This window comes from Anabrus simplex, chromosome 3 (genome assembly GCF_040414725.1).
Source record: "Anabrus simplex isolate iqAnaSimp1 chromosome 3, ASM4041472v1, whole genome shotgun sequence".
In the NCBI taxonomy this organism is placed as follows: Eukaryota; Metazoa; Arthropoda; class Insecta; order Orthoptera; family Tettigoniidae; genus Anabrus; species Anabrus simplex.
In genome coordinates this window covers 39,992,467-40,004,867 of record NC_090267.1, presented here as the reverse complement: position 1 = coordinate 40,004,867, position 12,401 = coordinate 39,992,467, and the positions used below count along the sequence as shown (strand labels likewise).

Genomic DNA, 12,401 nt, shown 5'->3' with positions numbered 1-12,401 from the left:
TCCTTGGTTGCCCAATCTTGGCAAGCAGGGTGAGGGTTCACCCTTTGATATGTGTGCCTTACTTTTATCATGTGCTCCTAACTACAGCATTTTTAAGCTAGCTTTTTCCTGAGTTAATATTCTCTAATGGTGAAAAGTATGAGTTCTATAGCTATTCCACAAAAGGTGTCTGCCTAAAAATTATGTAAAACTTCTGAGAGGAGAACATTTTATATACCACTTCTACTTCTTATTATTATTTAGCATATGATGCTTACAAGACAATAAGAATTACATTAAATTATATTGTTACATATACAGTACAGTATACAATTTACAGCATTAGGACCACTTTTCAAATATGAATAGAAAGGTCTGCAATCCATCTAATTCCTTCTGGAGATGCTGAGTGGAGTTCATCCAAAGAGCCGGGATGCGCATGTAAAGGGCACTCCTGCACAATATGCTTGATGGTTTACAATTCAAAACCACAATCACATTGGGGAAAATTTATCCAACCCCATTGATATAGGGCTGCACCAGTTCGACCAGTACCACATTGAATCCTGTTTAACCTTGACCAGACTCTCCGAGGTAGATTAAAGCCAGCAAGCCTCGTAGTGGGATCACTGATTGAAAGTAGGTCATAAGGTGTCGAGTTTAACCATTCATCTCTCCAGGCATTTTGGAGGTTGAACCTGGTTGACATAAGATCTGCAGCCGTCTTGTAAGCTGGCTTTCTTGATTTGTCTCAGTTTAGAAAGATGTTTAACACCATGATGAATTGGAAGAGCATTTTCCATGATCCTCCACCACAGGCGAACAAGAGCTTGCTGTTTCCTAAGATGGGATGGAGCGATGTTACATAGTACAGGCAAACACTGGGAGAGAGTACAACGCAGAGTACCAGAGATGTTACGCGTTGTCTGGCAAAGTTGAATATCCACTAGTTAGCAGTGAGAGCTATTTAACCAAATGCCTGCACAATATTCAGCTGGGGAACATACAACAGCCAAAGCAGTAGTCTTCAGTGTACTGGCATCAGCACCCCATGATGTTCCAGCTAACCTACTAAGTATGTTGTTACGACTTTTCGGTTTTGCAGCCATTTTTCCAATACGTTTTCGGTAGGTGAGTGTCCTGTCCAATGTCACACCTAAGTACTTAGGACAGCTATTGTGCTTTAGGTATTGATTCCTAAACTTCACTCTAGGATGATAGTTTGCTTGTAGGTGACTAAGGTGAAATGTGGCAACCTCAGGTTTTGAGGTACGTGGCTGAAGCTACCAGTTTCTGAAGTACTCGTCCATCTTCCCAAGATCTGCATTTAATATATCCTCAGCTTCATCAAAAAAGGTGGTAGCTTGAACAGTAAGATTTATATCATCTGCATAGATGAATTTGCGAGATAGATTTTCGAGTAGATCATGAATATACAAATTGAATAGCAGAGGGGATAGAACAGATCCCTATGGTAGACCATTATTGATTGTATGCAACCTGCTCCTAACATTTTAAGTTAGAACTTGAAATAGCCTGTTACTCAGCATATTGTCAATTAGTGAGACTATTTTAAGGCAAGGAACTGCCTTTATAAATTTGAGGAGAATTCCTCTTCTCCAGACTGTGTGTCATAGGCTGCTGAGAGATCCAGGAAGGCAGAAACACTTTTGAGGTGCTTCTTAAAACCAACTTCCTACCTAGAGACTGGGCAAGAACTTGATCGCTGCAGTCTCGTTTTTTGTGAAATCCAGCTTGTTCGGTAGGAATCAATGACTTCTACTGATTTTGATCGTCTCTTTCAGCAGAAACACAATGATGAAAGACGGTACTGACATCAGTAGTGAAATCTTTGTTTCTCTTGTCTTTTCAATAAGACATTCTGTCAAGTGTCTTTCTTTTGAACAAAATTAATTTAGAGCTAAAAGTAAGAAAAGGCCTTCCTAGTCTAAATATTTTTCAGCAAGATGGAAAATATACCCGAACATTTGAAGAAATCTTTATAAGAAATTCCTGTGATTGACATAGAACCAACTTATACTTATTATCATTGCTATTGTATAATGTTATTTATTTTCATTTTTATTTAGATTTCATGACCTGTTTTGGACGACTTTAGTCAGTTTTATAGAAGGGGTTTTCATTTGAGTTTGTTGATTTTGTCTGTTTTGTTTTTTAAATGTTCTAATTAATTTGTAGTTCCCTCATTTCTTCCTTGATTTCTGTAATCTGTCTAATGTTGTGTTTGTTTTTGTTTTTTTTAATATGATATTTGTTCATGGCGTCAACCTCTGCAGATCTTTTGCCACTACTTTCACCATATGATAGGAACCTGCGTGTAAGTGTAATTACGGAAGTGTAGAGTGTTGAATGTGAGGAAAGGAACGTTAAGGACGACACAAACGCCCAGTTCCCAGGCCAGAGATATTAACCATTTACAATTAAAAACCCCGGAACCGGCCGGTAATTGAACCCGGGGCCGCCGGGTGACAGGCGGATGCGTTGTCCCCTACACCGCGGGGCCGGCCAATGTTGTTCTTACTCTTCCACAATTTTCCTATAATTCTCCTGATGGTCCTATTTTCTGGTGTCATGAGTAGATGTCCGAATAATGACCATCATTTTTTCCTGATTGTGCTCATTGTTGAGGTTGTGCTCCATTGTGCTTACAAGAATATTTCCATGCCTTGCAAATACATTGTTGTACATTTAAACCTTTAATACTGCTCTCTTATTTTTAATAATGGAGAGAATTGGCTTAAATAGGTCTGGAGATTTATGCTGAAGTTCCTATATATTCCTGTCACTTCCTCTATAACATTCCATGTGAAATATCTTACAATGATTTTGTTAATTTTGTGAAATGGTTAAATCATGTCTTTATTTTTATGTTTCAGGGGTAGAAATTCCTGAGTATGGAGCTCGGGTATTATTTCCACCACCTCTCAGTCCAGAAGTGCCTGCTCCAAAATATGATTTCTTTAGCTTGGATCGTAACACGCAAGCTTTGTTGGAGAATATCACTCAGTCTGACACATATGCCAGGTTGGAGACCAAGAGTTATAATTTCATGATCTCTTCTACTTCTGAGAAATTTGTAGTATGTATATAAAAGCAAGACAAGTCTATATTGTAATTTTTCTGCTGGATTATGAAATTAGTGGAGAAAGAAATGGAAGTGATTTAATCCATATGCACCCAGCCACGATGTACACTGACATTGCTAGGAATCCACCATCTTTCAAGTATACAGCCTTGGTGTTCCAATCTTTCGGTTAAAACAGTAGTGTGGATGATCTCCTGCAAATATTATCATGGGACCTGTTTTATATGATTCAGAAATGACACGCAATTCATCCTAGTACACTAACTGAACAATAATTAGAAATGAAACTTCAAGCAAGTCGTATAAAATCTTTAATTTTCCACAAAGTAAATATTTACCCAGTTCGAGGAACCTAGCACATGGCATAACAGTTCTAAAATATGACATGTACACAGACATTTCATGCAAGTTCATCAGTAAAAATTCTAGATCAGTATTGCAATACCTATTGGTTTCATCTGCAATCAGATATAAAACTTTACTATACGGTCATTAAGTACTGTCTGAAAATGAATTTCCTACTTACATTTCATAAATTCCACTTGTAGGGCACACTCCACTTGTTCCTAAAAAGGTATTAATAACTGGAATATTTTGTTCATATATCCAGTTCCACTCTACATGCTGTTTACCCTCTTTGTTAACATTGCTTTCACAATCACTTCCACTATTGGATAAATTATGTGAAAAAACAAAATGAGGTTCACAGGTTCACTGCTGAAATTAGAACCTGGAACATCAGGCAGACTTTGAATTTTGTTATTACTGAGCTTTTCTTGATCGCATGTGTGTTTCTTTGAAGCCATCTTCACGACAACAAAACATTGATCAACCTATCAGTAATAATTACATCAATTCACGCCTGAATCCGAACAACAGAGAGAGAGCAGGGATTCTAGAAAACCCTCAGTCGAGGTATCTAGATTAGAGTTTCAACCAGAAATGCTTTCACCCACAAATAATAGCACTGGGATATGATGTTATACGAGAGAATGCCGTGCAGCATACCGGTCCGCTTACGTGTGCGTATGGGTTAATACCGTATTTTTCAAAAGCTGTAATAGTAGGGCATTCTAGACATGAGATTTTATTTAACTCACCATTTCCCTTTGACTTCAGATTAATTCAATTGACTAGTGAAAAAATAGCATTTTAAAGTTGTGAATAATCTTCACACATCTTTTTCAAAATTTGGCAGGGAAAAGTATAGGTGCCGGTATTATTTGCATCAAGGTTGGTACAGTGCTCCTGACATACCTAAATCTGGAAGTTTATATTTTTCTGCCTACTCTGTTGGCAACTCTGTTCCTGCCACAAGAGAGAATGGTGCCATCATTTGTGTGGCATCAGTTTAGTAGCATGAGTTCAAGATGGCTGGTATGAGTTTTCATTATAGATCATTGAGAGCTAAAGAGAAGCTCGACATTATTGAAGAGGTAGAGCAAATTGATAATTGCACTGTGCAAAGAAAGTACGAGATAGCTCAAGAGTTGCAGTATATTATTTGAGGAAAAGAAAATCTCGTCTTGAACAGACAAATGGTAACCACTAGGCATTCCATAGGCAGAGAACAAAGTTTCTAGAAGTCATAAACAGGATATGCGAATATGTGACTGAAAATTGACTGTTTGGATCTGCGTTCATGAGTGAAATGTGTCAGTTGACGGGCTGAGTGGCTCAGACGGTTGAGGAGCTGGCTTTCTGACTCCAACTTGGCAGGTTCGATGCTGGCTAAGTCCAGTGGTATTTGAAGGTGCTCAAATACGTCAGTCGCATTTTGGTAGATTTACTGGCACGTAAAAGGACGCTTGCAGTACAAAATTCCGGCACATCAGCATCTCCGAACACCGTAAAAAGTAGTTAAAGGGATGTAAAAATAACATTATTACAGTATAAGTCCGTTATAGCAAGAATTCATCACAGCGAAAAATTTACTCGTTATAGTGGATTGTTGTTATATCCGATTTTCGTTAATGTCAGGAAACTATAATCTATTAGCTTCATAGTCCGTATTGATAGTTCAAGCACACAAGTATGAAGGATGAGTTCTTCACGTAATCAATACTTTATTTTACATAGTGTCAATATTTACACAAAAGGACTGTACCGGTTTCGACCTATAAATAGGTGATCTTCAGCTGTTGAAGAACCTGCTTAATAGCGACTGTACAGAATAAATACTACTAAAATTAAAATTAAACAAGCATGCCATTAAATTAATGCCGCTATTCTAAAAAATACGTAAGGTTAAGATACGTAAGATATATCTGAATAAATTTAAAAACTACAAAGCACCAGGAGAAGATCAGACCTTTGCAGAAATCTGGAAATATGCAGGAACATCAGCAAAAGTTGCCCTCCTTCAACAACTTGTCTCTATCTGGATTAAAGAAGAACTACCAGAACACTGGACAACAGCCCTCATTCACCCACTTCACAAAAAAGGAGACAAAACCAACCCTAATAACTACAGGGGAATTTTGCTTCTAGACATAACATACAAAATATTTTCAATAATCATCCTTAATAGGATAAGTTTACAATTTGAGAAAGAACTAGGAGAATATCAAGGAGGTTTCAGACCCTGAAGGAGGTGTCCTGATCAGATCATGAGTCTTAAGTAGATAATGGACTTCTTCTTCTTCTTATTTTTTTATGACCACACAGGATCACTTTAGTCAGTCCGTCGTTCAGGTCTCTTTGAAGGGATTGTTCGGGCTTTGCGGTCCTCCCAGTACTTCTTCAGACGCTCCGATCTTCGTGCCCTTTCCTCAGTTGAAAATGTGCGTGTTGTTGGTTTGTTTTGTGTAAGGGTAAAGCGGAGGTTTTTATTCTTGAGTTTTGTATTCAATTTTATCTTATTTGTGGTGTCTTCTGTTGTAAGGCCTATTTTCTTCAGATCCTCTCTCACTTCTCTGATCCATTTACATCCTGTTGTGGTATTTTTTGAGACGAGATTGTGTTTTACTAGTTGTTTCAGAAGTCTTGAATCCTGCATCCTCATGATATGTCCAAAGAATCCCAGTCTCCTCTTACGCATAGTATCTGTAATGGGTTCTAACTCTTTGTACATGACTTTGTTAGGTATTAACCGCCACTGTCCATCTTTCTGGTATTTTTTGTTGATGCACGTTCTTCCAATCCTCCTTTCAATTTTCTGAAGTCTGTCAGTCTTGGATTGTTTATTCAGGTGAAAGAGTGTTTCTGCTGCATATGTAGCTTCTGGTTTTATCTTCTGGTTTTATAACTGTGTTGTAGTGTTTTATTTTTGTATTTATTGATAGACATTTCTTTTTGTAGATATCCCATGTTAATATTTGTGCTTTAGCTAATCTATTTGTTCTTGTTTGGATTGAGATTTTTTCATTTAGGTTATGTGTTATTACTTCTCCAAGATATTTAAATTGAGTTACTATTTTGATTGTATTACCATTTATGGTGACTTCTTTTAGCTGTGTTGGTTTTTGCGGCATAATTTCTGTTTTTTAAAATGATATTTTGAGGTGGTTTTTTTTTTCAGTGTTTTGAAGTTCTGATATCTGGGTTTTTGCTTCTTTTATGTCTACTGCTAGTAATGCTAAATTGTCAGTGTTACCGTGTTTTTGCGGTAGTTATGCGTGAAAGAAGGTGCGGGGTGGTGAACAGGTCTCAAGCTACGAAAGTAAAATTAATTTAAAATTTAACGAGGTTATATTTTCTTTTGAAAAGTAAGAAATAACAAGTACGGCAGGTACAGAGTAGCAAGGCAACAAAAGGCGCAATTACAGTATTTACAGTATTTGGGCTTCGAGCCCCGAATTCACACTTATAGGGCAATTAGCCCAACTTTACTCCAAAATAAGTTTTACCAGAGGGGCAGAAAACCCCATTCATGTTCAAGAGCACTTGCTCCAAATTACACAGAAAAGCCTCCTCGAGGCATACAACACTTAATTTTCAAGAAAGAGCCACGCGCTCTCAAACTTTAAGCCTCTCAAAGGCCACACCGAACTCCACCTTCAAGTTGTCCTCTCAGGACATAGACACACGGGGTAACATACCCAACCTACTGAGGTCTATTAAATGAAAAAGGGTAATTACAATGACCTCTAAAATAACAATTTGAGAGGAGGCGATCTGCACTCCTAATGTATTTGTTTCAAAACCTAATTTGGCTCTAGGCCACTGATGCAAGGGCTAATCCCATACTACGGAGGTGACTTTAGAAAAGAAACAAATTTACATAATGTTAAGGAAGAATAGGTTGAGAAAATAAGTTCACCTCAAAACAATATGAGTGGGAGCTCGAGAGGGTTAAGCACTCTCTATCCCAATATGTAGTTTAAAAGATAGAATAGATACAAGTTTCTTTACATTTTAAGGAAGGTTACATAATGGAAAAACTTCGGACCCGCCCCGAGAGTTAAACTGCTGAGCTAGCAAAGAAAGAAGTTATTAATCGGCCATTACCTGGTTGTTGACTGCCGCCGAAGAAAGAGACGCTTCCCGCCCCCTGCTATGTACTTTACACACGAAAAGATGGAACAGAAGTGGCCCGGAAACCCTAAAATCAGCAGTTTATATACTCTCGCGGAAAGTTCGAGGCGTTAGGGGAATGAGAACACCCTCCCACAAACTCTTTATTGGGTAGGATACAGCAACATATTCAAGTTGGGGGAAGATACATCCGATTGGTCAGAAATTAATAAAAGAAATTCGGGATTGGCTAAATACAAAACAAGGGGAAAGAGAGGGGTATACAGCCAACTTAAACAATAACAGAAAGAAATTTAACAAGAAACAAACTTTTGAAATAAAAATTTCTCCAAAAAAATAGTTCTTTCACGTCGCACTAGGGTGCACCATTGTAGTTTTTCAGTAGTGTCCTCTAGAAGAGAAAGTTCACACTTCTTACTACCGGTAAAACAAAAATACATCAAAAGTGGCACATTTCAAAAACTCCAAACTTTCCACGTAGTGACATCTTCCGAGAAACTTGAAAATTAATACCGTCGATAAAGTTCAGACTTCCTCCAGCAGAGGAGTTTCAATTGGCGCACATTTTAAATTAGCGGCGTGGAGGTGTACCGCCCGGTACAGACCTCCCCCCCCAAAAGTTCCTCCAGGGGTGACACTGGCAATTTGTTTGGAAACAAGTTTCAAGTTTTGATGTTGATATGGAGATTAATTGCAGAAGTATTTATCGAAATGGCTGAAATTTAGTTTGATTCAGTTTCAAAATTTCTTTTAGTAACAGCGGAAGTACTGTCTTAATGTTTGTAGAAGGTTGAATTGAGAAGGAAAACTTTAGTTTTAAAGTTGAGGAAAATTTTCTAAGTCCACCAAATATTGCAGTAGAATACCCAAGAAAAGGTAGTAAGGTTGATCTGGAATGTCCATATAGTTGATGTTGATTAAGTTGGATGGCCAGACCGGCCGTTGCAGCTTGCGTCCAAAGGCGGCGGCTCGGACCCCACAAGTACCCTGAGATACCGCTCGCCCGCACTATGAGGGGAGCAGAGGTGTTGAAGCACGCCGCGCCCGCGGTGAACATATACAGGCTGCGGGCAAGTAGCAGGTCGTGCGCCGCACATCAGCCTTGGCCGGGAGGAGAGCTCCGGCTCGCCGTGCACATGTGGTCCTCGCTGGGGAAGAGGGGGCCCATCCTCTAACCCAGTCGCAGCACGGCGCCGCGCGGCTGCGGGGGCACTGAAACATTAAAGCTAGGCGGCAGAATTGTTGGACCATCATCTTTTTTTGAGGGCACAGGTTTTGTGGAGAGGTTGAGGGGCCAGCGGCGTGCAGAAATTCATTTCAGATGCGAGCCACAGTGTGTAGTGGAGCAGGAGACGGGAGCGTGGTAATGGCCGTGGCAAGGACAGGATGGCAGTTTAATGGTTCGGGGCAGGTTTCACAAAAATGCTTACATATAAAACAAAATACTATAGAAGGGGCAGAAAGCCTTAAAAGTGAAACTCAAAAAAAAAATATAACCTTCATATTCCTTTCACGATTATATGAAGCAAGTTAACCCAGAAATTACACCGGTTTCACCTGTGACAGGTGAACCCTTAATATCCTCTCGGTGGCTGGATTGCTTAATAACAACGTAACCGGCGTAAGGAAATCGAGAATGACACACGGCCCATGGAATCTGGGGGCAAGCTTGCCCGCGGGAACAAAATTCTTGACCATTACTTGGTCACCTACCTTCAAAGGGGTGGGTCTCCGTCCACGATCATACCTTTCCCTAACCTTTTCATGAGAGACTTTAAGATTGGCTTTAGCCTTCTTCCAAAGATCTTTAATATTATCCGGATCTATTGTCTCGGGTAGAATGTCACTCAGAGACCAGAGGTTAGAGAGCGGCGTGTTGGGAACGAACTTGAACATCAAAGAAGCTGGAGTAAACTTGTGAGATTCATGAACCGCCGAATTCAAAGCAAAAGCTAACCAATGCAGGGACGTGTCCCACCTGGAATGATCTTCATGATGATAGGCAATAAGCGCGGACCTGAGATTACGATTAACCCGTTCAGCCAGAGATGGTTGAGGGTAATAAGCAGAAGTTGTCACATGAGAGATGGACAGGTCAAAGCAGAATTTACGAAATAAATTAGATGTAAAAGCCTTAGCATTATCAGATACAATATATTGGCACGGACCAAAAGAAGCAAAAATAGAATTTAGGCAAGTAATGGTGGACTGAGCGGTAGCCAGCTTAGTCGGAAATAACCAGGAAAATCTAGTAAAGCCATCTACGCATACAAAGATGAACTTGTTGGCATTTCCCTTTGACTGGGGGAAGGGTCCTACATAATCAATATACAGGCGTTCCATGGGGCGCGACGCTTGATGCGAAGACAAAAGGCCTACCTTGGTGGACATGGTGGGTTTACTGAGCAAACAAGATTTACAAGCTTTTACTAGTTCACGGATTTCACCGTCCATACCTTTCCAGATGAACATTTCACGAATCTTCTCACGAGTTTTAAAGATACCAAGATGCCCTCCTAATGTGGTCTCATGATAATACTTGAAGATCATAGGTACAAGAACAGCTGGAACGACAACTTTCATCATCTTATCATGCCTCGATGGGCAACATAAAACACCATTCCTCAGAACATAAGGGATCACATGTTCCCCAGAAGAAAGGGTTTCCATTATCGGAGCCAGCGTCGGATCTTCACGTTGGTATTTCTCGATATCCCTAAAGAGCATGGGAGCATCTGTTAAGATGGCATTAACATCAGATAGTATGGACTCGGAAGGTGATGAACTGTCGACCGGTTCATGGGTCTCGACGTCGTTGGAAAACATACGGTTGAGTCCATCAGCAACAACATTTTCGGTACCTCTGATATGCCTGACATCGAATTGGAAGGCAGAAATACGGATGGCCCAACGGGCTATACGGCCAGTACGACGCGGCCTACCTAAGACCCAGCTTAAGGCTTGATTATCTGTCTCCAGGTCGAATTTGACATGTTCAAGATAGAGACGGAACTTTTCTAAGGCAAATAAGACTGCCAAACCTTCGAGCTCATAGATAGAATACTTGGCTTCTTGAGCCGACAAGGTCCTAGATGCATAGGCGATGGGTCGCCTCCCTAGTTCAGTCTCTTGAAGAAGGACTGCAGCTACTGCTGACGACGACGCGTCGGTTTGGACAATGAATTTCTTTGAGAAATCAGGCATAGCAAGGACAGGGGCATTACAGAGAGCTAATTTAAGATCTTCAAAAGCGGCTTGTTGAGAAGGTCCCCACTCGAATTTGATGGCTTTCCTACGAAGAAGGTTTAAGGGCGCCGCTCTATTAGCGAAGTTAGGAATAAACTTCCTGAAGAAATTCACCATGCCAATGAACCTGGCGATACCTTTAATGTCCTTGGGAGGTTTAAAATCACGGATGGCCTGTGTTCTAGAATGATCGACTGCTACACCATCAGGTGACACAATATGCCCTACGAATGACATAGAGGGCTTAGCAAAGGCAACCTTGGACAACTTGACAGTTAACCCAGCCGTACGAAGGCGATCGAGAACTTCTCGCAGATGATCTAGATGTTCTTCAAAAGTCTCTGAAAATACGACGACATCATCCAAGTAGTGATATAAGTACTCAAATTTGATGTCGGAGAAGACCCTATCTAGCAGCCTAGTGAGTACAGCTGCTCCCGTGGGGAGCCCGAAAGGCACGCGGTTGTATTCGTATAAATTCCAGTCCGTGGCAAACGCAGTAAGATGTTTAGACTCTCCGGCTAGAGGAATTTGATTGTAGGCTTGATTCAAGTCCAAGATAGTAAAGAACTTGGCCTTACGAAACCATGAAAAACAAGAATGAAGGTCAGGAAGGGGCACGGATTGCAACACCACCTTCCGATTGAGAGCCCTATAATCAATGACAGGCCTGAAGCCCCCCTGGGGTTTCGGGACTAGAAAAATAGGCGACGAATACGCCGACTTAGAGGGCCTAATAATACCATCCTTCAACATCTGATCGATGATTTCTTTCAGAGCCTTCATTTTAGGTGGAGATAGCCTATAAGGTGGAAAACGGACAGGAATCGAATCAGTGACCTCAATTTTGTATTCAATAAGGTCAGTAACACCAAGAGTATCAGAGAACACCTCTGGAAACGACTGACACAACTTACGAATACTATCAGCCTGCTCCTCAGGTAGATGTCTAAGGTCTAACAACATCTCATCCTGGGTAGGTGAAATAGATGAACATGATACAGAATTACACTTTAACAAGGGAATTTTACAATTGGACGCAAATTTGAATGTGCACGACCTACTCTGGAGATCGAGCACAAGACCAGTGTAAGAAATGAAGTCAGCTCCCAATATAATGGGGCAAGACAAGTGCTTAGCCACAAACAGTTTGATTTTCCATGTAAATTTAAAAATACGAATTTTGGCATTTACAGAACCTAGGATTTCCAATGGAGATGAATTAGCCAAAACATATTGAACAGGAGATGAGACATAGTCAGGTAGTTTACAAACAGATTTCAATTTTGAATGCCATTGGTCCGAAATAATTGAACAAACACTGCCTGAATCTAATAGAGCGGTTATAGGCTCGTTATTTAACTCAATCTTAAGAAAAGGAACCGGTGCGGGGGTATCCGCCGCAATCCTAAGACATTCTTTGGGGCATTCGAAAGATGAATTTGAAGATAGAACATTCCCTGAATTTTCGACCTGTTTACCAGGGGCTGAGCCTCGGGAAGAGGGATTAGTCGACTCAGCCGAAGCCACTAGTCATTTTTTATTATTGGCATAGGTGGCGTTTGCACCAGAAGTTGAGCAGGAGGGGGTGCTA

At 40.4% G+C, this 12,401-nt stretch overlaps 1 protein-coding gene across 1 annotated transcript in view; it reads left to right on the top strand.

The window, feature by feature from the left end:
• Nucleotides 1-12,401, top strand: part of Pi3K68D (phosphatidylinositol-4-phosphate 3-kinase catalytic subunit Pi3K68D) — a 432,551-nt gene that overhangs the window by 197,483 nt on the left and 222,667 nt on the right. The window contains exon 14 of the mRNA XM_067142437.2: nucleotides 2,877-3,024. Within this exon, the coding sequence (XP_066998538.2) occupies nucleotides 2,877-3,024 (148 nt within the window). The remainder of the gene's footprint in view (nucleotides 1-2,876; nucleotides 3,025-12,401) is intronic.